Source organism: Urtica dioica, chromosome 4 (assembly GCF_054948205.1).
Source record: "Urtica dioica subsp. dioica isolate 48M chromosome 4, U.dioica_male_clone48M_v1_H2, whole genome shotgun sequence".
Lineage (NCBI taxonomy): Eukaryota > Viridiplantae > Streptophyta > Magnoliopsida > Rosales > Urticaceae > Urtica > Urtica dioica.
In genome coordinates, this window is record NC_142759.1 from 15996630 (window position 1) to 16021330 (window position 24701).

Here is a 24701-nt window from a genome sequence, read left to right on the forward strand (position 1 = left end):
AAGTAGACTAGAAGAAGGAAGTAGAACTACAGTTAAATATTTACAAAACAAAAGTAGACTAGAAGGCTGAATCTGTGATTCCGGCGAGAGCTCCTGCGAAGGTTACGACGGCGGTGGCCTCGTTGGAGTGGCGATCGGCACGATAATCAGAGCTTAAGCTAGAGAGATTAGGGTTTGAGAGGGAATTTGATGAGAGATTAGAGTTTGTGTGTGCCGGCCCTGGGCTAAGGCGGGCTAGGCCCAGGCCTAGGGCCCCATATGTGGATGACCCCAAAAAATTTACACTTTTTGCCTATTTTTAAGAAAATTTACATTTTTAACCCTAAAAATTTACACTTTTGGCCAATTTTTAAAAAAATTTACATTTTTACCCTGAAAATTTAAATTTTTATTAGTATTATAGGGCCCCAAAATATTGAATCGTCTAGAGCCCCGGTGAGTTTGGACCGGCCCTGGATATGAATTCTTGTTGGATATAATATAAAAGGATAATTAAAACATTGTATAAGTGACAAATATACAAAAAAAACACGAATACAATTTAGACTCATTTGTGATACAAATGAAATAATGTGCAGTTGTTGTGACTTCAACAACAAATTCCGCCTCTTCTTATACACCACTAATTTTGTTTTAAAAAAAAGTATTTATATTTTATAATTTGTATTCCTCTTAACCAGCACCGAATAATGCCAGTACTTACAGCTTGAGCTACTGGACATAAACTTATCTTCGAAGTCTCATGATTAAACTAGTTTCTCATAGTAAAACAGTAATTCCCTTAAAGACTAATTCAAAGAGTGTATATACAAATATACAATCACTGAATCACACATTCCCACTACTGTGTTTAATACGGGGATAAAAAAAATAAATTAACACGATTGCTTTGATATAAGTAAAAGTGTAAAACTGAAACCCGAAGTAAAGAAGGAAAAAAAGAAATAATGGTTGAGGGTACAGATGTAATTTCCAATAGCCGCCCAGTAGGTATTCGCGGGGAGCAATTAAACACCCCCAAAAAATCCAAATCCTTTCCCTCCAATTCCGATTTCCGAAACCTCAAAAACTCTTCTCTTCGCTTCCCTTTCTCCGGCGAGTTCTCTGTCGAAGGTAACTGCCAATCAGGCATCGGAGCTTATAAAGCTGGAGTGAGAGAGTACGAGGAGGTTCTGGATCTTGGCTGATCATTTCATAGAGGTTCTGAAGATCCATCGCGGTCAAAGTCGGAATCGTCATATCGAATCTCTGCCGTTGATTTTGAGGGGTTTTAGAGAAAGACTGAAACTGTTTGATGGTGGAATTAGTGAAGACGAGCGGAAAGTATAATTAATGTAAGGTACTATTATATGGTTTTTGAATGTTTATTATTTATGTGTACATTACGCCAAATATTAACTCTAACTCTAAGTCGTACCTTATATTAATAATTTTCTGATTTAAAAAATAAATAAAAAATTTACAACTTGAGCAAGTCTTTTCCTGCAAAGACTGGACTGTTATAAATTTGAGGTTATATCGATGACATAAATTTTGGCCAAACTCTTTCTTAAAAAAAAAAAAAAAAAAAATTGTTGGCCAAACTCTTTTTTTTATTTTTTATTTTTTTTTAATAACGGAACAACCCTAAATAGTTGTTAGGTATGATTATCTTAAGAAAAATATCTAAAATAAAAATAAAGCAAAAAAAGTATGATAAGAGACTCTAGCGGTATATTTTATTTTGGATTGTATCGCTCGTAATCTTTCAATTGCATGATCCACATAGTAATTATTGTTAACGAATAAGTTCGTAAAATCGATATTGATCATATAGTTTAATGGTAGTCAAAGTCAACGTGAGTTCCCATTCGCTTTCGCAGCCAAACTGGACTTAATCAGAGAAATCTGTTGAAATCTTCAACGATAGATATCAAGACCCCACCGATTCAGATGAGTCCGTACCGTTCCATCTTCAAAGAGTCTCTCCAGAAACATTTTCAGCCCAAAAGAAAGCCTACTCAACTTGAAACTCAGATAGATACTAGGTAAGCTCATTATTCAGAGGTGAACTATTAAATATTGATACAAACAATGAAACGCTCTGGTAATACTATGCAGGTTTATTTTACATTTTCCTTATTTATATCATTGTTTGTTACGTAGGGGAATAACAGAGAAATGGACTCGTTTGAAGCAAAACAAAGACAAACCCAGAAACAAGAACAACCGGTTTTAGCCAAGTCTAGTCTGTACGTAAATGAAGAAAACAAATTTTCTCTAGATCACACTCATTCTTGACTCATATATATATCCTCTTTTATCTGTTCTTAGTTCTTCACTTGACAGCACCGAATCAAACTGTGACAAGCATATGCCTCCGAAGGACTTTGTCTGTTCGATCACAAGCACCGTCTTCGTAGATCCTGTGACCCTCGAGACCGGTCAAACCTACGAGCGAAAAGCAATACAAGAATGGCTCGGAAGAGGAAACTCCACGTGTCCGATCACCCGCCAGAAGCTTCAAAACACCCAGCTTCCGAAAACAAACTATGTACTGAAGAGACTCATCGGAATCTGGAAAGAAGAGCACAACCCTGAATCTCTGCTACCAAAGTCTGATGAAGAAGGGGAAGAAGCTCCAAACACGATACCCGAGCTGAGACGAGCGATCTCAAACCTCTGCGGCTCTGAGGATCTAAAATACTCCGAGTCCTCCGTCCTCAGGGTCGAACGGCTATGGCGAAAAGTGGGCCCGCCGGAGGAAGACGAGATCGCAGTGATGCTATCGAATCCGGCCACGATCAACGGCCTCGTCGAAACCCTCTCCAACTCGGAAGATCCCAAAGTTCTCGGAGCCGCGATATATCTCTTAATCGAGCTCGGGTCGAGGGACAGAAGCGTGATCCAGACCCTCACGAGGTTCGAATCCAACGTGGAGGCAGTTGCCTTGCTGTTCAAGAAAGGTTTCGTCGAGGCCGTCGTGCTGATATACCTCGTGAGGGAATCGGTCCCCGCGGGCCTGGAATTAGTGGGCCCGCTCCTACAGCTGATCAAGACCGCCGCCGCGGGAGGCCCGGTGGGCCCCACGGCGAGGACGTTCGTGAGGCCCGAGACCGCTGCGATGGTGGTTCTCCGTCAGATTCTGGAGGAGGAGAACGGTACAGGCAGGGCCGCGAGAGCGGTGGTGGTGTCGGTAAAGGCCGTGGAGAGTGTGGTCTGGTTTTTGGGGTCTGGCTCGGCGCTAGAGAGGAACGCCGGGGTCAGGATTCTGGTCGAGTGTTTACGAGAAGACGGGAAATGTAGGAACGAGATTGCCGATACAGCCGAGCTCGGTCCGTTGCTCGAAAGCTTCGTCGGTTCTGGTGACAAAGAGCGGTTCGATATAGTTCGCTTCTTGTCTGAGCTGGTTAAGTTTAACAGGTAATGAATCATCAAGTATAATATATTTCCATTCTCATTCTGTGTTCCTTCAAGAGTAGTCCAGTAAAATGAAACAAAAAGTGGTGGTTCTGGTTTTTTGGTTGGATTTTTAGGAGGACATTGAATGAGAAAATCTTACAGAGGATAAAAGACGAAGGATCTGTGAGCACAATGCACAACCTTGTGTTTTATCTACAGACGGTGCGTGAGGACCGAATACCTCTCGTTGCTGGTCTCCTTCTCCAACTAGACCTTCTGGTCCGAAACTCTCGACCTTCCAGTTTGATTGAAGCTCAAACGAGTCGCGTCACTGAAACAGAAACTCAGCTGTGTTTTGCTTTGTTGTGTAGATAGAGCCGAGAGAGATGAGCATATTCCGAGAAGAGGCAATCGACAGCCTCGTAGCGTGCATCAGAAATTCGGATTCACTGGGCGTCCGAGTCGCCGCGGTGGAGACGATTGTATCGTTGCAAGGGAGGTTCACAATCTCTGGGAAGCCTCTCACGAGGCCTCACCTTCTAAAACGCGCCGGGCTTGGCAAGACATATGACAGCCTCATCCAAATCGATCGTTTAACCAGCTCTTCCGACGAAGACGATGATTCCTTTGTAAGTATTTTTTTTTAGTCATTGATACTGTTACGAAAACGATGGCAGCAAAGCAACAAAAATAACCATGGACGTGGATAAGAATTCAGTATGTCGACAAACTTGTTACAATTTGAAAGAGTGAAAAAATGAAAAAGGAAAAGTGACTAGATATCTTTCTTTCTTAGATGTTTGACTTGTTCGGCTGCGCAGAAGGAAGAAGAAAAAGCAGCAGAGAAGTGGGAGAGAAAAATGGCGTACGTGCTGGCGGGCCACGAGTTCGGTCTGTTGTTCGAGGCTCTGTCGGAAGGCATGAAGAGCGTAGATTCGGATCTTGGCTCGGCGTGCTTTGTGGCTGCCACGTGGCTGGTTGACATGCTCAAGACTCTTCCAGACACTGGGGTCCGAGGAGCGGCTCGGGTCTGCCTCTTGGAACGCTTCGTGTCGGTGTTCAAATCGTCAAGAGACGTTGAAGACAGAGCTCTTTCTCTGCTCGCGCTCAACAGCTTCGTCCAGGACCCAGGTAATGTTGTTAAAGTATGATGGAGAGCTTTCTGAGACTCTTGTATTTAATAGGGAGTCTTTTTCAATTATTTTTTGTTTGTTTGTTTCTTTTCTCATAATATCCTCGAACATTTTGTGGATTCTTTTTAGAGGGTGTTTCTCAACTTACACCCTGTTTGAGGGACATATCGAGAGGACTCAGAGAGCTCAAGAAATCGACTCCGCTGGCGACCGAAATGCTTAAATTTTTCTCCCAAAGCCAAGACTCTAGTGCTGTAAGTTTGTTACAATCTCACACAAAAAGGAAGAAAAAGAAGAAGGAAAGCCAAGTGGGTTGCTGAATGTTTGTCTGTGTCTTCCAACAGGAACTATGGTCTCATAAACAGTTAGTCGAGGTAGATTGCAGCGAGAACGGAGAGGTTTCAGCTGTCGTTTGCTTCAAAGATACGATCTTTTCAGGCCACTCGGATGGCACGATTAAGGTATAATTCTTCTACTGCAGCTCTACAGTTTTGGCTTCTAATAATGCCACTATTAACTTGATTCTTAAGGTGTGGACCGGGAAAGGAAGCGTTCTTCATCCGGTCGTAGAAATTCGCAAGCACACAAAGGCTGTCACGAGCTTGGTGATTTCGCCAGAGAAGGAGATAATTTACAGCGGTTCCCTCGATAGGACTATAAGGGTGAGACAACCTTTTTTCATATCTTTTTCATCGAAGCATTGTTAACTACATTTTGAATTAGCCTTGTTTGTTTCTCTGTGAAGAGCAGTTCTGGTCTGTTTCCGAAGGAGCATTCGATTGCATACAAGTCCATGATGTGAAAGATCAGGTCCAAAGCCTAGTTGGTCATGGCAACATTTGTTGTTTCATTCCACAAGGCAGTGGTGTCAAGGTACTAGATTAAATTGTTGAAGTTCTTTCGGGTTTCGTATGGAACTAAGCTTTTTTTTTTTTTTTTTTTTTACTATTCTTCATCAGGTTCAATTCTTAAATGGGATGCCCAAATTGCTGAACTCAACCAAATATGTGAAGTGCTTGGCTCTAGCTGAAAACAGATTATACTGTGGATGCCAAGATAACAGCATTCAAGTAACTAGTCTTTTTCTTTATTTATTTCTCTCTTGCAATCTCTTGCAATACGCTGATAATCAATCTTCGATAAAACCACTAGGAGATTAATTTGGAAACAGAGACACTCAGTACCATTCAAAGCGGTTCTAAGAAACTGCTTGCCAAAGCAAGCCCAGTTCAAGCCCTTCAAGCTCATGGTGGACTACTATACGCCGCGAGTTCTTCCTTGGATGGCACATCTATCAAGGTCCTTTTAGTCACATTATTAATATTATTATTATTATTATTATTATGAGGTGACTGAAATTGTTTTGCAATGGCAAGGTCTTGAGCACCTCAAATTACAGCATAGTTGGGTCACTGCATAGCGTATTGGAAGTACGAGCGATGGCAATGAGCTCGGAACTGGTTTACTTGGGTTGCAAGAAAGGGACAGTGGAGATTTGGAATAGAGAGAAACAGAACAAGATAGAAACACTGCGAACTGGTGTAAACGGTAGAATTCTTTGCTTGGCTCTTGGTGCAACCGAGGAAGTTTTGGTTATTGGAACTTCAAATGGCCTAATTCAGGTGAATGAATTTCTATTACTTTGATTTATGAGACATTACACTTTATACGCCAAGGTGCCAGAAAGAAAAGAATAATTATTTTATAATCAAACATAGAATTGATATATGCTCTTGGTCAATGAAGTATGTAGCTTTGGTTTCTTGATTTACAGGCTTGGGGACTGACCTAGAAAAGGAGGGTGTTGCAATTTTGTTTTCGAGATTCTATTTATATATTTATTTTATTCCTGGTTTGAAAGTTCAATTGAGCAAAATAGATTATTGTTTTTATGGCAAATTCATGTACAAATTAATAGGTTTGTAATCCTTAAGTGAACGGTCTCAATATAAAAGAGTAATCTCATGTAAATATATGTCTCAAAGCTGCGGCGAATGGGGTCCAATGGCTATCTACCCATATGAAACGTTAGAAATTTCGAAATAGCCAACGTTTCGTTAATTTTTTGTAAATAGTCACGTAAATCTATTTACGCTATAAAAATAACAAAAAACACAGAGTAAATTTCTAGTAAATATGGTTATTTACGAAATATTTACAACAGTTTTTGGCTATTTACGAAAAATTTACAAAACGTTGGCTAAAACGCAAACGCTTATGTTTATGTGGCTTATATTGCTAAATTTTTGTTATATATATAGATGGATCATAATTACAAAACATGTTTTATATTATTAAAAACATGCATGTCTATTCAAAGTTTCAAACCCAGGTTTCAACTTGGTTTCAAATGTCGTTTTCGATATCGTTTCGAATTTCTTGATTTACGGAAAATTGGCAAGTCAACAAAAAAATCAAATGGAAAAAATATAAAAAAAAAAGATAATTGATATGCCGTTTTTAGATATCATTTTTCATAGAAAATCGACAAGCCGATGGAAAACCGAACGGAAATATTGTTGCAGAAAATATTAAAAATATAATACATATATGCATATATATCTTTTAATTTTTAAATTTGTAAAATATATGATATTTAAGCTATAATAATATCTATAAATTTAATATATAGTCTATTTATGTGAGGGGATAATATACAGGTCTAGTTTCATGTACTTATTTCGTAATGTATTATGAATTAATAGTTAATATTTTGTGTTTTATTTTCTTTTCAATTTGTGGAATTTTTTCCTCATTTTGTGTGTGTAGTGTGTACACGTAACATTAATTATCATAATCAAAGAGATTTTAGTGTACTATAGCATTGCTTTTTCAGAGAATCATATTAAAAAATTGAATTAAAAGAGATTAGACCATTCACAATGCATCTTCATTATAGAGATAGAGATAGAGATAGAGATAGAGATGCAATGCATCTTCAAATATATATCCATTCTTCATTTATAGAGAAGAATGCAATAGTGTATCTCTAAATATAGAGATGCACTATTCCATCTCTATATTTGCCCAAAACTTATAAAAATTATATTAATAGCCAAAATTTAATTTATAACTACAATTTAATACTTATTTGTATCATGTATTTATTTGTAAATTAGTGTATTCTAAAAATTATTAATTAAAAAACAACTCATACTTGAAAAAAGAAAATAAAATTACTATGATGAAAATCACAATATTTTACATAGACAATTAAAAAAACAACAAGACATTTAAAAAAATTACATAATTAAAAAACTTAAGTCACAATACTACATGGACAAAAAAAGAAAAAGAAAAAAGATCAAGACATAAATAAAAACTTAAAGACACAATAAATAAAAACAAACTACTTAGACTTATATGAAAGTTTAATAGCTCGGAAAATCACTTCCAGAACCTCCAATATTATCAAATATCTCAAACACATTCATGGAATTAGAAGTACCAGATTGTTGTAGTTGTTCCTCATATATTTTATATGTAATACGTGTTAAGCCGTTTTTTGGATTTAACATTTGAGGACACGTGGCGTGCTTGAAATAGTCATGTGCCTAGTATTGGATCGGCCCAAATTACTTTTCGAGAGTCCAAAGGGCTCAAGGAAGTTCGGGGCAAAGCCCAAAGCGTCCAGGAGCTTCAGAGGATCTTAGAATCGTAAAGAGGGAAACAATGCTTTGCCTTCTTCTTCGTCGGGAATGCGTTCTTCGTCTTTAATTCCTGGCCTGGAGGTCGAGCTCGTCTGGAGGTTGAGCTCGCCTGGGGGGTCGAGCTTGTCTGGAGGTTGAGCTCGCCTGGGGGTCGAACCTGGCTGGAGGTCGAACTCGCCTGGAGGGTCGAACCTGGCTGGAGGTCGAGCTCGTCTGGAGGTCGAGCTCGCCTGGGGGTCTAGCTCGCCTGGTGGTCGAGCTCGTCTGGAGGTCGAGCTCGCCCGGGGGTCTAGCTCGCCTGGTGGTCGAGCTCGTCTGGAGGTCGAGCTCGTCTGGAGGTCGAGCTCGCCCGGGGGTCTAGCTCGCCTGGTGGTCGAGCTCGGTTTGGAGGTCGACCCTGGCTGGAGGTCGAGCTCGCCTAGGGGGGTCAAGCTCGCCTGGAGGTTGAGCTCGCCTGGGGGGTCGAGCGCTCCTGGAGGTCGCACCTGCCTGGAGGGTGAGCTCGCCTGGGGGGTCGAGTTCGCCTGGAGATCGCCCCTGCCTGGAGGTTGAGCTCGCCTGGGGGGTCGAGTCTGGCCTGGAGGTCGAGCTCGCCTGGAGGTCGCCCTGCCTGGAGGGAGCTCGACTGGGGGGGTCGAGCTCGCCTGGAGGTCGCCCCTGCCTGGAGGGAGCTCGCCTGGGGGGTCGAGCTCGCCTTGAGGTCGCCCCTGCCTAGAGGTTGAGCTCGCCTGGGGGTCGAGCTCGCCTGGAGGTCGAGTCTGGCCTGGAGGTCGAGCTCGCCTGGAGGTCGCCCTGCCTGGAGGTCGAGCTCGCCTGGAGGTCGAGTCTGGCCTGGAGGTTGAGCTCGCCTGGAGGTCGCCCTGCCTGGAGGGAGCTCGCCTGGGGGTCGAGCTCGCCTGGAGGTCGAGTCTGGCCTGGAGGTCAAGCTCGTTTGGAGGTCCACTACTACAAATTAACATATTAGGTGCGGAAGGGTATTAGGTGCGACATGTCGCACCTAAATGTCGCACCTAAGCACATATTAGGTGCGACATGTCGCACCAGATAGTCTTCCAAGCGACTAAAAATTTCGCTGATGATTAGTGCTATCCGGTGCGACTTTGTCGCACCCGATATGATATTGTCGCACCTAATACTATTAAGTGCGACTAGTGTCGCACCTAATGGGTTTAAAAATTTAAAACGGTCAGAAATTCCCCCCGAATATTTTGGGTTCTGGAATTTCACATTGGGTGCGACAGTGTCGCACCTAATAGTCATATTAGGTGCGACATATATGACTATTAGGTGCGACAGTGTCGCACCTAATAGTTTTAGGGTATGTTTTATACCCGAGTGTCTTCTTCTTCGCCCAAACTCACTCTATCACTCTATAACTCTCTCTTCTCTCTCTAACTCTCTCTCTCTCTCCGACGCTCGTCCCCGGCGCGACCAGCCCCGCCTCCAGCCCGCCACGCCGTGAAGCTCGCCACGCCGTGAAGCTCGCCGTCCTCCAGGTACGCCTCACTCTCTCTCTCTCTCTCTCTCTCTCTCTCTGTCTCACTCTCTCTCCGTCAATCTCACTCTGTCTCTCTCCGACCAGGCCCGACTCTCTCTCTCTTCGACGCTCGTCCCCGGCGCGACCAGCCCCGCCTCCAGCCCGCCACGCCGTGAAGCTCGCCGTCCTCCAGGTACGCCTCACACACTCTCTCTCTCCGTCAATCTCACTCTGTCTCTCTCCGACCAGGCCCGACCCACCCGAACATCCTCCGGCGAACTAGTCCTCACCTCGTACACCGCTCCGGCCTTGCTCCCCGGTACTTCACCACCTCGCTCCCTCCTCGACCACCACCACTTGAACGAAAATCTCAACGCCCCGGCCTTGTTTTTGTTTCTTTTCTTTTTTTGTTAGTTGGAAAATCTCAACTGCCACCACAACACAAGACTAAATTTCGTCATCGTCATTTTTTTTTGTCAATCTGTATTATTGTTGTAGCTTATAGGTAGAACGGTAATCTCGCAAATGTGACGTTTATGTACTTTACAATTACATACAGATTAGTTGGAGTTATATGAATAAAATTAACAATACTTTGCAGGTCGGAGCGCCGCCGCACAACAGCCCTCGAACGGCCTCAGCCCTCGCTCACGCACAACAGTCCTCGGCCCACCCTCGGCCCAGCCGTCGCCGCAGCCCCGTCGTCTCAGTGCCTCGTCGTCGCCTCGGAAAAACGTTAGTTATTTGTAATTATTAATATTTATAGATTATTTAATATTTTTAGATTATTTCATATAGATTAATTAGTAATATATATGAAAATATAACTTTGATTAGATGTTAACACGTTTAATTAATTAATTAATTAGTAACATGTTTAGTTAGATTAATTAGTAATATATATGAAAATAGTAACATGTTAGATTAAATGATAATATAACTTTGATAAAATAGTAGCATATAGTAATAGTCAATTTTTTTTTAATAATGTGTAACATGTTAGATTAGATTAATTAAATTAAAAGTAATATATTAAATTAATTAGTAACGTGTTTAGTGTAATTTAATGTAATTGTAACATGATTTGTTTAAGTTGATTGCAATTTGTTGAAAATTTGGTTAATTAATTAATTTAATACTTTTTTAGTTAGATTAATTAGTAATATATATGAATATATTTTAAAATGAATTAGTAACATGTTAAATTTAATTTAAAACTTATTGAAAATTTATTGCAATGGAGCTACGGAGGTTCAATTTAGTATTTAGTATGTTAATAAGATAGTCTTTGTTGGTTATATATGTGTTTTTTTTTTTAATTGCAGATTTTGGTTAGTCAATATTTTAGGGGAAACTCTGCCGAATTTTCGGTAGAATAAAACGTATTTGTCAAGAAAATTAACTCTTTTGATAATATATTTTAACGAATTAACTAATTTGTCGAAATTGGTTAACTCGTTAATGAAATCAGTAGTGAATTTGTATATATTAACGAATTCTAACCACTTTTCAAAATTAATACATGTCAATCACAATTTCTCTTTCATTCTTACAAATTCGCTCTCGAATCTTTCAAATATTAACGATCCACTATCAATTTCCTAACAATTCATCACTCTCAATTTCATAATAATTCACTCTAAATTTCAAATATTAACGATTCACTCTCAATTTTACCTCTCAATTTCCTAATAATTCATTCTTACAAAATGAATTCTAACGATTCAGTTTTATCTCCCAATTTCCCGTCTCATTCAGAAGAATGTCAAATCCAAGTAGGGACTGGATTACCGAGAACAATCGGTTGAGTTTGCAATATAAAACAGGGGTTAACGAGTTTATCCGCGTTGCAAGCAGACTCCCGAACGAAAACGGTCATTATCGTTGTCCTTGTAAGTCTTGCAATAACGTGAGATGTCTGGACATCGGGGTCGTAAAGAATCACCTTTTGAACAAGGGGTTTACTCCGGGATACACTGAATGGTATCATCACGGCGAACGTCGAATGGTAGAAGATGCCAGGGAGACTAACCAAAGATGAGTCGGTGGATTGCACGATGCTCTCCATGATATAATGGATCACGAGGACTTCGACGATTTTACGGATCCGACTCCGAGTGAAGTGCGTGCAGATGAGCAAGTGGAAGATTTGTTCGCTGAGTTGGAAGCAGAATTGTACCCTGGGTGCAAAGAGTTTTCGTCTTTGTCGTTCTTGGTTTCGTTGATGCACATCAAAGTCACGAACCATTGGACGAACAAGTCGTTTACAGAATTGTTGCAGCTCTTGAGGACGTCTCACCCAATTGGTAATCGAATTCCGGAAAAACACTACGAGGCAAAGGCGAAGCTGAAGCGTTTCGGCATGGGATACGATATGATTGACGCGTGCATCAACAATTGTGTGTTATTTTGAAAAGATCTCGAGAAAGCTGAAGTGTGCCCAATTTGCAATGAGAGCAGATGGAAGCCAACCGGGAAGATGTATCACAAAAGATATTACGATACTTTCCCTTGAAAGATCGATTGAAGCGATTGTACGCTTCTCGACACACGTCGCTTGAGATGCAGTGGCATGAACGAGATCGCGTCAAAGAAGAAGGCGTTTTGCGACATCCTGCAGATGGTTCGACGTGGAAGAATCTAGATGAGAGACACCCAAATTTCGCTGCAGAGCCTCGTAACGTACGTCTGGGACTAGCTTCTGATGGGTTCAACCCGTTTGGGGAAGTGAGTCTAGCGTATAGTATGTGGCCCGTGGTACTAACTGCGTACAACTTGCCACCTTGGTTGTGCATGAAAAAAGAGTACTTGATGCTAACGCTTTTGATACCTGGACCGAGCTCACCTGGAAAAGACATGGACGTGTTTTTAGAACCACTAGTTGAAGAGCTGAAAGAATTGTGGGATAATGGATTCCAAGTGCGAGACGGGGCGAACGATGAATTGTTTCGGTTGCGTGCCGCGCTTCTATGGACGATAAACGACTTTCCGGCTCGATCGTATTTGTCGGGATGAAGTGGCCAAGGGTATCTTGCTTGCCCCACGTGCAACATTGAGACGCCATCTATGAAAATTAGAAACAGGATTGTCTACTATGACCATCGTCGATTCTTGCCTACGCCTCACCGATTGAGGAAAAGCACTGATCACTACGTAAATCGTCACGAGAAGCGCCTGAAACCTGTCAAGTTGACTGCGCAAGACATACTCGATCAGTTGACTAGTGTGTCTTCCACGACAACCGGCAAGCATATCGGTAAACGAAAACGTGCTAAGTGCGAATTGAATTGGACCAAAAAGAGCATATTTTATAAGTTGTCTTACTGGTCAGAATTGGAGTTGAAGCACAACATGGACGTCATGCATATAGAGAAGAACGTGTGCGAGAATCTTCTCGGGACGATGCTCAGCTTGGAAAAGAAGAACTACGATACGGAGAAGTCGAGATTTGACTTGATGGACTTGAAAATCAAGTCTTCTCTGCACTTGAGACAACAAAGGAATGGGTGGTACAAACCGCCAGCAGCGTACACGTTAACGCTTGAGCAGAGACATCGGTTTACCGAGTTCCTCCAATCTGTTAAATTCCCAGACGGGCTCGCTGGAAATTTGAAGAAAAATGTAACTGCTGATGGGAAGCTCACAGGTTTGAAGTCGCACGATTGTCACGTGATCATGCTGAGGCTGTTGGCTGATGGTATTCGCCCTTTTGTGCCAAAACCGATACAAGAGACGATCTCAGAGCTCTGCAACTTTTTCAAGTTGATCAGTTCTAGAACCCTGAGAGTGGACGATCTCGAAAAAGCGCAAGATTCAATCATTGAGATATTGTGTAAGCTTGAGATGATATTTCCGCCAGCTTTTTTCACGATCATGGTTCACGTGACAATTCATCTACCAGATGAAGCGTTGTGTGGCGGTCCGGTGCATATGCGATGGATGTACCCAATTGAGAGATACCTTGGAACGTTAAAATAATTTGTCAGAAATAGAGCTAGACCCGAAGGCTCCATTGCGGAAGCGTACGTTGTAGAAGAGGCATTGACATTTGTTGCAAGGTATCTCGAAGATAAGAAAACTGTCGATGAAGTTCAAGTGCGGGAACTTAGTGTTTTTCGATCTGAAAACTGTGTGCCTTACGGGATGATGAAGTCGATAGTTTTAGACGACGACCAAAAAGAGAAGGCGGAGTGGCACATTTTTACCAATTGTCAAGAAATCGATCCGTATTTGATGTAAGGGAATCTTTCATTTAAATATGTACATAATCTAGCTCATTGATTTACATCTAATTACGTAATGTTAACAGTGAGCATTTGGAACTTATACAAAATAACTCTGAAGCGGGAACTGCAGATTCTGATCTCGAAGCAATGCACAGAAAAGAATTCAAAATTTGGTTTGCGAAAAAGGTAAACCGAAAGGATTCATTTGCTGAAAGCATACTAAAATTGCTAATGACATCATCTTAATTTGTATATTCCAGATTTATGACATGAAAGTTAGTGGTTCCGACGTGTCTGAAGAACTTTACGCATTGTCTACGGGATCTATGCAAATTGCTCATCAGTATCCGAGTTGCTTTGTGAATGGCGTGAAGTTCATCACTCGTCGTCGTGATAACCAACGAATCACCCAGAATAGCGGTGTTTGTGTGCCCCTGAACGACTTCAACTTTTACGGTCGAATGGAAGACGTAATCGTGCTGAACTATACACATAACTGTCGTGTCGTACTGTTCAAATGCATATGGTATGGTGACAAGTACAATGCAGGACGTATAGTGCACGTTGATAAGACCACCGGAGCAACGAGTTCGTATACCGCCAAAGAGTGGTTTACAGAAGAGCCGTTTATACTCGCGACTCAAGCGAAACAAGTGTTTTACATCCAAGATCTCGTTAAGGGTCGCGAATGGGAAATCGTTCAGGAATGCAATCAACGTGGGATACGGGACATTCCTGAAGTTGATCTGACCACTTTAGCATCGATTCCATTGACAATAGAATTATCAAATATCGACCGTCTTAATCATCGACACGAAACTGCTACGGCCGAGCTTGTTAATGTCGTTGAAGATGATGAAGAATTGGATGAAGAAGATGAGGCGCTTGCCGTTTTTTAGGGAGACGATGTTGATGTCGATACTAACATTACATCGAGTAACAACGATGAATGACTAACACCATGTAATAACCGTAGTCGTCGAATAGTAATTACATAGTAATTAAAAATACTAAATACAATTCATTTTGCAGGATGTCTACTTCAGGTCAGGACCCATCAGGAGGAGAGCGTGACCCCCCGCAGATACCGAGGAAGAAGCGGGGACCAACGACTGGTGTCGTTTCTGCGAGAGCTCGTGTTGGGACCCCTGGAGCGAAAACAGTTCACTACGATCAGAATGCGCAGGCGTTCTACCAAGACGTCAGGGAGCAAAATCCGTTGATCGGGACGTTCCAAAACCGATTAGGAAACCTGATCAAGAGTACCATTCCAGTCGACCTCCCAGACTGGAATCATGTGCCTGCGCAGAGTGTGGCGGCTCTTATGAACTCGATTCATAACGAGTATAACTTCGTTTATGAACATCCCGAGAGTGGTGAGCTTGTGCCTGCAGATCCTATTCGCAACGAGATTGATATGGCTATCATTCGCGATGCGAAGAGGATGCGCCGTGGCCAGAAGTCGAGGTTGTCGTAGCTCTTCTTCAAGACATTTTGCGGGAGTAAGGATCTCGCTAAAAATGAAACTCCCGATGGCTACAACCAGGAAGCCTGGTTGAAAGCAATAGAGACGTTCGACTCGCCGGAGCATAAGGTATGAGTTGAACTTCCGATGATTATTCGAATTTCTTAAAATTAAACTTCACGTATTTATGTCTTGCAGGCGAAATCTCTCCGCAACCGGGAAAATTCGAAGATGAAGAAGACGAAGGCGAGGCAAGGCTCGCTTAGTTTTTTTGGTCATCGCTCGAGGAACGTAAGTCTCTTAAAATTAATATGTAATATATATGTGATTCATATTTTAATGTTGAAAAATTACAGCGAAGAGAAGATGAGAGTATAGGCTCGGCTTTAGCGATATGGCTAGAAAAACACCAGGACGCTAAGGGATCGTGGACGACGGACTTCGCGAAGACGCAATACGTAAGTTAATTTTTTTTTATTTACTATATTTAATTACTTTATTTCTTCTTATCTGATAAGTTTTTTGTGGTTTTATTTTGAAGGATCAAGTCACCGCCCAGACGATAGATATTTTGCGGCAAGCGGAGGAGCAAAACATCGTGATCTCCCAAGAAGATGCGGAGATGTACGCGATGCGCGATGTTTTGGGAGTGCGCAGAGACTGGGAAGTCGGTTTAGGGCCTTCGATCCCAAGGTCATCGTTGGGTGTTGCCCAAACGCTAGATGGAGGCTCGTCAAGTTCGTCATCTCAGACCGATCCATTGGTTGCCGAGATGCGAGCTCAGATGGATGCCCAACAAGCCGAGCTGCAAGTGATGCGGCAACAGATCGCCTTCCTCAGCCAGCAGCACAACCAGCCTCCCACGACTCCTCAACCTCCGCCTGCATCGCAACCAGGTGGGACGGATCAGCAGACGCCAGGTTCCACGCCGGGTTCTACGCCTGGTTCTATGGATTACTTGCGAGACCGTCCTTACGGAAGCGGCGGAACGAGCGGCAGCGCGTCAGGCAGCGGTGGACGAGGACGCGGAAGCGGTTCTCGAAGTTCTGGCAACTTATTCGGTAGAGGAAATTCTACTATCGATAAGTTTTATAAGAAAAAAAAATAGGAATTCATTTTTTTCGCTTTTTTTGGAAAGAATTTGTATTTTTAATTAAGAATTCTATTTTCAGAATATTATTTCTAATTCATTTAGAATTTTGTTTAATTAATATTATTTGAATTTTTATTTCATTTAGAATGATGTAATTCATTTTTATTTTGTTAATTTACTTTTTTAATTTTTTTTTTAATTGAAAAAACATATTCGGTGCGACATTGTCGCACCGAATACCATGGCGCGAACATATTCGGTGCGACATGTCGCACCCGATATGCATTTACCCGCCAATTCTATAAAATTTGGCAGGAAAATAACTTGGGCATTCGGTGCGACATGTCGCACCTGAAAGTGTCGCACCTAAAGGGGGACTTATTAGGTGCAACATGTCGCACCCAATACCTTCTGCGACGGGTTATCCGGTGCGACTCTGTCGCACCTAATGTCGCACCTAATAAACTTTTAGGTGCGACATTTGAAGCATTGGGTGCGACATTCGTCGCACCGGATAACGTATTTTGTCCTAGTGGTCGCCCTGCCTGGAGGTCGAGCTTGCCTGGAGGTCGCCCTGCCTGGAGGGAGCTCGCCTGGGGGGTCGAGCTCGCCTGGAAGTCGCCCCTGCCTGGAGGGAGCTCGCCTGGGGGGCGTGACCGTGCTCTTCGTGAGCTGCCTACGTACCCGCTTTGCGGGATCAGGTCATGACGTAGTTCAGGGGATTCTCGGTTCAGACTCTATTCCAGAGTTGAGAGTGGAATTTTTTGGGGTTTAGTGTATTTTGAGTTCGGTGTGAATCCTGGACCTTTCTCTCCTTTAGTTCGGAATGAGTTCTGAGTTCGGAGTCCTCTTGAGTTGGGAGAGTATTTGGCTGAGTAAATTCTGGGGTTGAGAGTCTCTGGGGTTTAGAGAGTTTTTTTTTAGTTCGGGGGATTCTCTTCCGTTTTTTTTTTTGTCCCTTTGAGTTGAGAATGAGTGAATTATTTATAGGAAAAGAAACCGGTGCTTGATGCTTGGTTGGCGCTTGGTTGATGCTTGGTTGGCGCTTGGTTGATGCTTGGTTGGTGCTTGGTTGAAGCTTGGTTGATGCTTGGTTGAAGCTTGGTGCTTGGTGTTAATTCGCTTGTTTGTAGTCATGCATATTTTTGGCATTTGACTAAATTGTCCTTTTATATTGTAACGTCGTTTTTTGCAGTTGAGACGTCGTTTTTACCATAAGAAAAAGACGGCATAACAATACGTGCTTGTTCTTGAATAATATAAGCACGTCGGCGTGGATTAGAAATAGTATTTGGGTCTTGTATCATGATTTTGATCTCCATATCTTTCTTTCTGAGCTCTATGTCTTCCGCTTTCATTTCCAAGCGACGACGTGCAATTTTCATCTGTTGCTGCTGAGCTTCTAATTGTGTTTGCTTTTGATGGCTGCTCTGTTTCAATAACTCTTTTAGTTCGTCATCACGTTCTCTTTGTAATTTTTCACTAGCTAAAGTCTCTTGGTGTAATTTTCTCTTAAGTTTTGCCTTTTTCACCCCAATTGGTCGAGTTGACGAACCACCAGATGTGTCTTCATCTAAGTTAATTGAAAAAGAGGAAATTCCCGGACTTGCTGCTGGAGATTGAGTATCAGACTGTGATGACTCACTAACATTAGGGGTTGGATTATCGGACTGAGATGACTCATTTAAATTGACATGTTGCCTACGTACATTTCTAGCAGTAGGTACATTATCAGTTAAATTAATAAAGTCTTTAACTATATTCCAAGTATGATCAAACTTAAAACCTTTTATATTCCCAGGAGTCTCCATAAACAGTTTTTTTAGCTTGAGTCATCTGCAAATCAATATATACAATCTCAATAACGTAAATGAATAAATATCAATAAATAAAAATCATAAGAATATGAAAATATAAAACTCACGATATCGGCCTCTGAAGCACCACTTGGATTCATATTCTCGACTTGTCTCACATAACTTTTCAATTTTTTCACCGCAGCAATTATAATATGCATTCGGCATCTAAGAGAGTCAGGGGTACGATACTCCATAGATTCACAAAAAATTTATTGGATGCGACCCCATAAACGTTCGGCATTATTAAACCTATCGGATATAGGGTCTTGTGAAATTTCTAAGTAGGCCATACAAATGGATATATCTTCTGAAGTAGAATAACCAGAACCTCGACCTTCCATTTTTAGGACGGAAGACAAGTGTTTGAAATGGAAGTGAATTTTTTGAGACGAGCTTGTATTTCAGAATGGAAGTGAATGTTATGAAAAAGCTTGTATTTCTGAATGGAAGTGAATGTTATGAAATGGCTTGTATTTATAGAAAAAGTATGAAGTGGACAAACGAATCTCGTTCTTTGGATTAGATATCATTATCTCAACTATCACCATTGGATTGGATTTTCTTATCTAATCCATGAATTATTTTCTGACGGCTACAGTACACATATTTAGTCTTTCCTTCTCTAAAACTAGATAATCTTTTCCTTCTCATAAGCATATCACATTTTAAAGTACCCCTTTATGATAAATCTCATCTCATACACATATTTAGTCTTTCCTTCTCTAAAAATGAATCAGAGTTCATCTTCCGATGATGATGATTACATTTTCTCCACCATTGATATGGCTGAGTTTGATGTTTCACAACAATTGATTCTTGGTCTGATTGATAGAAACACCAATTCTACCAATCATTACTCCAACCAAAATATCCCATGAACTCATGTGTACATCAATCGTGACCGCGAAGCTGCCGATCGTATTTTGTTCGACGACTACTTTGCCGACAACCCTCGATTCAATGGTGGTATGTTTCGTAGACGATTTCGAATGTCTTGTCCTTTATTTCTCTGTATCGTTGATGCAGTCAAAGATCATGATGACTATTTCATCCAACGACGTGATGGACTTGGTAGGGCTGGCTTTTCAACACTTCAAAAAGCGACAGTTGTGCTTCGTATCCTGGCATATGATTTACCCGCTGATGCCACTGATGAGTACGTTAAAATTGGTGAGACAACGGCATTGGAGTGCTTGAGAAGATTTTGTCGAGCTGTTATCGAGATTTTTGCAGAAAGGTACTTACGAGAGCCTAATGCCATTGATATTGCAAGATTGCTATATGTTGGGGAGAAATGAGACTTTCCAGGAATGTTAGGAAGTCTAGATTGTAAGCATTGGCGTTGGAAGAATTGCTCGACCTCTTGGGCGGGACAATACTCTGGGCGTAGTGGAGCACCAAGTATTATTCTTGAAGCCGTAGCCGACTATGATTTATGGATATGGCATGCATATTTTGGAATGCCGGGTAGCAATAACGACATCAACGTGCTAGAGACATCTCGACTCTTTTCTAATCTTACTCAAGGTATTATTCCTCCCGCTAATTATGTGATCCAAGGAAAAGAGTATAACATGGGTTATTATTTAGCGGATGGCATTTATCCAAAATGGTCAACTATTGTGCAAACTATTCGGCACCCGCAAGGTCATAAGAAAAATATTTCGCCACGCAACAAGAGGCATGTAGGAAAGACGTTGAGCGTGCATTTGGAGTTCTTCAATCGCGGTTTGCTATTATTGTAAGACCGGTACGTTTTTGGTGCAAAGGAATATTGCATGACATAATGACAACTTGCATCATTTTGCATAATATGATAATCAAAGACGAGCGTGATTTAAGTGTTCTAATCGAAGAAGTGACTTCACCGCCTCCAGAAGTTGAAATGGTAGTTGATGAAGATGTTCGGTTTCAACAATTTATGAGTAGATACAGACAAATCAGCGACAAAGATGCACATTTTGCCCTAAGTAATGCACTAATAGACCATCTGTGGGAGAGATATTCAAATTATTAAGTCTATATTTATGTAGTTGTTAATCAATTAATATCTTAAGGTGTGTTTTATTTATTTTTATAAATGAAATGCATTTACTTATGTTGTGGTGTGTTTTATTTTATTTTATTATGAAATGTTATATTTTAATTTATGTACTCTATTTTCAATTGATATATTGTAATATTTGTGCAATTAATGAATAATTTTTTTTTTAATTTTCGGATATATTATTAATAATATCTATGTATTTGGACTAATATGAACAAAATTAATGGTGTTGGTAAAATTTGTAATATATAAAAACAATAATGGGTTAAAACTCAATTATAAAAAAATTATAGTGGGAGATGATATACTTAGAATATTCTTTGAAGAAGATGTAAAATAAAGATGGAGTGCAGATAAAAAATATTGTTCAGTGATGTAAATATGTAAAATAGAGATGGAGCGTGGATGGTCTTAGTTAATCTTTTATCTTTCCAAGAAACCAAACTTTATTAAAAGCAGTTAGAGGTTATCTTTCCGATACAATATTTTCTATATACACTCTCTCAGACTCTTTCTCAATCTCTCCATCATTCTTCTCTTCCTATTCTTTAACTCTGAGTTTTTTTTTTTAATAAACGAAACAGAACAGCGCTAGAAATCCACGATTCTCGTGAACGTACGTTCTTCAACTACAGAGAAGCCTCAACGACACTAGCGACACGATTGTCGCCGAACATCCCCGATGTTTAGGAGGTATGAGTTGCATTTTCCCTCTTTCGAATATCGTTCCTATCTGTCTCTTTCCTCGATTTCTTTCGATTTTCTTTTATTTCAATGCGTTGCTTAAAAGTAACAAAATTATTCGGCCATTTTTTAGTCGAATGACTTGTCGTTTCGGCGATAACCGAACGACAAAGGACGACGAAACGATAAATATTGTATTCTTCAGCCGCTAGGCCACCAGCTGCGGCGGCGTCGGTGAAAGTCGCCGATTTTTACTGGCATTTAAATCATTGGCCAAACATGTCTCCATTTGAGGACAAAATGATTAATTTTGAATAAAATTCAAGAACTTAGTTTCTCAACTTTAAAAACATAATTGAACTCGACTAAACTTTGAAAACAAATTGTTGAGACTTAGGTTGCGTTTAGATCAAATCTGCGTTAAGAATAAACTAACACAAACGTGACTTGAACCACAAGCAACACTCACAATCACAATTGACAAGAACACAAATTTATTAGGAGAGTGCTAGGAGAGTGCATCTCTGTGTTGATATCAAATTTCTTGAATCCAATTTTTAGGGTTTTATCGTTTTTCGATTTATTTCGAAATCTGTATAATAAATCGGAAATTTACGTTGTTATGTTAAATATTTCCGAATTCCTTTTATTAGTTTTATATTATTTATAAAAAAAAATCTTTATTTCAGAATTTTATTTGTTAATTCGAAACTCTCGAATTAATGTTTTCATTTTAACTTGGAAATTATTGGCTTATTTCATAATTTTCTTTGTTAATTCAAAATGCTCTGTTATTTTTTTCGGAATTCAATGTTAAATCGTTCTCTTTATTTCTAACTCATTAGTGAATTTGTGCCTTAATTCGAAAACTTGGATTTTGGAATTAAAGTCGTTCAATCTTTATTCTTTTCTATTGCAGTCATACGAGCTGATAGTTTCATATTCGGCGTACTCCATCGGTCAAGTGACGTATAGGGGCACATTGATTTTATTCAACATGAAGGAAAAAGGAAGACATCATAAGGTTTTAACAAGAGCTAGTGGAACAAAATTTGCAAGCTTAATTAGGCTACATATGTTCAACTTCACATGAGTACTTGTTGATGAGCTTTTGCAGTGACAAATTAAGCGTCATTGTATGGATGCGGTATATTTTTGGTGTAGGAGGGAAACCTATCTTTTTTGGAAGAGAAGAGTTCGGGTTGGTAATATGGTTAAACTTTGGCCCGCTTCCATCTATCGTTGAATTCAAAAAGGACGTCACTAGCAGTCGACTGCAGAATCAATATTTTATGGGCAAGGACGCCGTAAAGGTATCCGACTTAGAGATAGCTCTCGAAAACTGCATGGACGATGACGACATCTTCAAGATGTGGCTCTGTCTACTTGTAGAAGGTATTCTGCGCGGCAAAGATATATGGAGCAATACATTTGGATGGAGTTGTTGAGCCTTGCCGATGACACCGCATATGAGCTTTCCTTGGGGGTACGTCAATTGGGAAGATACTCATGATGGGCTGCTAGTGTTGATGTGTACAGCCTAATTGATCGGTTTGACGACTGAAGAACTTACGATGATGATTCACGGATCATATTGTAAGGTTTATTAGTCGAGGATATTTTCAGCGCATGCAAGAAAGAGTTGAAAACACTTTTTCGCATTGAAAGTGAACCACTATAAATCTCTGTGTGCCATTATTCTTCGTAATTGTGTATTTTGTTTTCTGATTTTAGGTCAGATTTAAGGATAAATCCTAACAATTGATATCAAAGCTCTAGGTTGAGTTGCAATTCAAAAAACGATGGGAGGCGAAGAAGGCGGAGCACACAGAATCATACAATTCGATGGGACCGATTACGTGTTCTGAAGGATGCATATCGAGGGCAACCTGCATGGTAGAAAGCTTCACAAACCCCTGAGTACAAAAGCCAGAGAAGATTGATCGGAGCCGGAATTCTACAAAAAGGCTATGCAAGTCGATGCCTCGACCAAGTGGGAGTCGCCATGAGGGACGAGATGGATTCATTGACGATGAACCACAGTTAGGAGTTAGCCAAGCTACCTGGAGGGAAGAAAGCTTTGCACAACAAGTGGGTGTATCGGATCAAGGAGGAGAGCAACGGAAACCAACGGTTCGAGGCAAGGTTGGTGGTGAAAGGCTTATAATAGAATGAGGGAATCGATTCACGGAAATATTATCTCCCGTGACGCAAGAAGAGTACGTGAAGAATGAACTAAAGCGCTTCAATATGGAAAAGTCGAGGTTGGTTATAGCATGACGCTGGCCAGCCACTTCAAATTGTCTAAGGAGAAGCCACCAGTAACGGAGGAGGAGCTGGCGTACATGGATAAAATCCCCTATGCTTCAGCCATCTGAAGCTTAATGTACGCAATGGTGCGTATGAGGCCGGACATTGCTAATGCAATGAGAGTTGTTGGCAGGTTTATGAGTGACCTGGTGAGAGAGCACTGGGAGGCCAATCACGTCACTCTGATATATGAAGGACAGCTCGAGCTCGGCGTTGTTATTCAGGAAGTCCGATTTGGGACTTCAAGGCTACGTCAATGCTGACAATGGGGGCGAAGTCACAGTAGGAAGAGCACGCCCGGATATGTCTACACGTTCGGAGGGATTGTTATTTGCTGGGTGTCGAGGTTGCAGAAAATTGTTGCCTTGTCGAGCTGCGAGGCGGAGTACATGGCCATCATCGAGGCCACGAAGGAGATGATATGGCTGCAGACGTTTATGCGCGAGCTGGATCAAGACGATTAACATTGGAAAATGAAGCACTAGTGCTTGAGAAGATCGCACGAAGTCAGCATTCAGCTGACATGCTGACAAAGTCATTGCCATATGATAAGTTGGAGTTGTGCTCGACTTGAGTTGGACTCCTTGGCTGAGGATCGGAGTCGTCGCTGAAGATGAAGACATGTGATGAGATTAGTCTCCAAGTGGAAGATTGTTGTGGTGTGCAACCTAATTAATCGGCTTGACGACTGAAGAATTTACAACAATGATTCGCGGATCATATTGTAAGGTTTATTAGTTGATGGTATTTTTGGAATTTTAGGCTTGTCTGTAAGCTCCAGCGTTTTCTCTTTAAATACCATGTGAGCTGATTATCTTTGTAGAGCGGAAGAGATATTTGTAAACACACTTTCTCTCGAATTTGGGTTTAGTGAGAAACTACGGCGGCAAAATGGATGTAGCTTCGCATTGAAATTGAACCACTATAAATCTATGTGTGTTGTTGTTCTTCGTAATTGTGTATTTTGTTTTCAGATTTTAGGGCGGATTTGGGGATAAATCCTAACAACTAGTAGAACTGAGGCACCTTTGCAACTTACACAAGAAGAAGAGGACGCCGGGGAAGAAGAAATATGCAAAGTACACCATGCATGGCTTTGTTTCTGTGTTTCAATTTTGGGCGTACGAGGCATACGGTTCATCGGAAAGACGTACGGCAAGCCATTGCCCGATCATAAGTATTCGAGAATGATGAACTGGACGAGCAAGAAGGGGTCAAGACGGAATGACATACGTCCCATGCTAAACGATGATGAGGTATTTTAATTTTGCGCTTTGTGGGTTTATTTCAAATTTTGTAACTATGTGTAGTATAATTTCGATGTTTTTATTGATGATTTCACTTTCTCTATTGTAGATTGTTGCTGTAGAATTTTT

General features: G+C 41.0%; 2 protein-coding genes across 5 annotated transcripts; both read left to right on the forward strand.

The window, feature by feature from the left end:
- Positions 1-764: 764 nt before the first annotated feature.
- LOC149400822 (putative E3 ubiquitin-protein ligase LIN) lies at positions 765-6483 on the forward strand. Of its 4 annotated transcripts, none has more exons than XM_089612920.1 (15): positions 766-1339; positions 1863-2027; positions 2146-2231; positions 2314-3402; positions 3516-3660; positions 3753-4010; positions 4203-4512; positions 4644-4768; positions 4859-4975; positions 5045-5176; positions 5265-5387; positions 5474-5584; positions 5667-5813; positions 5891-6136; positions 6289-6483. In XM_089612920.1, exons 3-15 carry the CDS (start codon positions 2161-2163, stop codon positions 6304-6306), a joined length of 2892 nt encoding a protein of 963 aa, XP_089469046.1. In that variant the 5' UTR covers positions 766-1339; positions 1863-2027; positions 2146-2160; the 3' UTR covers positions 6307-6483. The 4 variants fall into 4 exon arrangements, 3 of the variants coding, with proteins under 3 accessions (XP_089469046.1, XP_089469048.1, XP_089469045.1); XM_089612922.1 differs by having other exon boundaries at positions 1910-2027; XM_089612919.1 differs by having other exon boundaries at positions 766-1334.
- A 9215-nt stretch (positions 6484-15698) lies between these two features.
- Positions 15699-16654, forward strand: LOC149400823 (uncharacterized). Its single transcript, XM_089610518.1, has 3 exons — positions 15699-15704; positions 15746-15790; positions 15874-16654. The coding sequence occupies exons 1-3, from the start codon at positions 15699-15701 to the stop codon at positions 16438-16440; spliced, it is 618 nt and encodes a 205-aa protein (XP_089466644.1). The 3' UTR covers positions 16441-16654.
- Positions 16655-24701: the final 8047 nt, after the last annotated feature.

Excerpts from the sequence above, each read along its gene's own strand:
- LOC149400822 (XM_089612920.1), top strand. The coding sequence starts at position 2,161 with ATGGACTCGTTTGAAGCAAAACAAAGACAAACCCAGAAACAAGAACAA. Across the intron at positions 2,232-2,313 it reads GTTTTAGCCAAGTCTAGTCT|TTCTTCACTTGACAGCACCG; the intron begins GTACGTAAATGA and ends ATCTGTTCTTAG. Across the intron at positions 5,814-5,890 it reads TGGATGGCACATCTATCAAG|GTCTTGAGCACCTCAAATTA; the intron begins GTCCTTTTAGTC and ends TGCAATGGCAAG.
- LOC149400823 (XM_089610518.1), top strand. Across the intron at positions 15,791-15,873 it reads ACTTCGCGAAGACGCAATAC|GATCAAGTCACCGCCCAGAC; the intron begins GTAAGTTAATTT and ends TTTATTTTGAAG.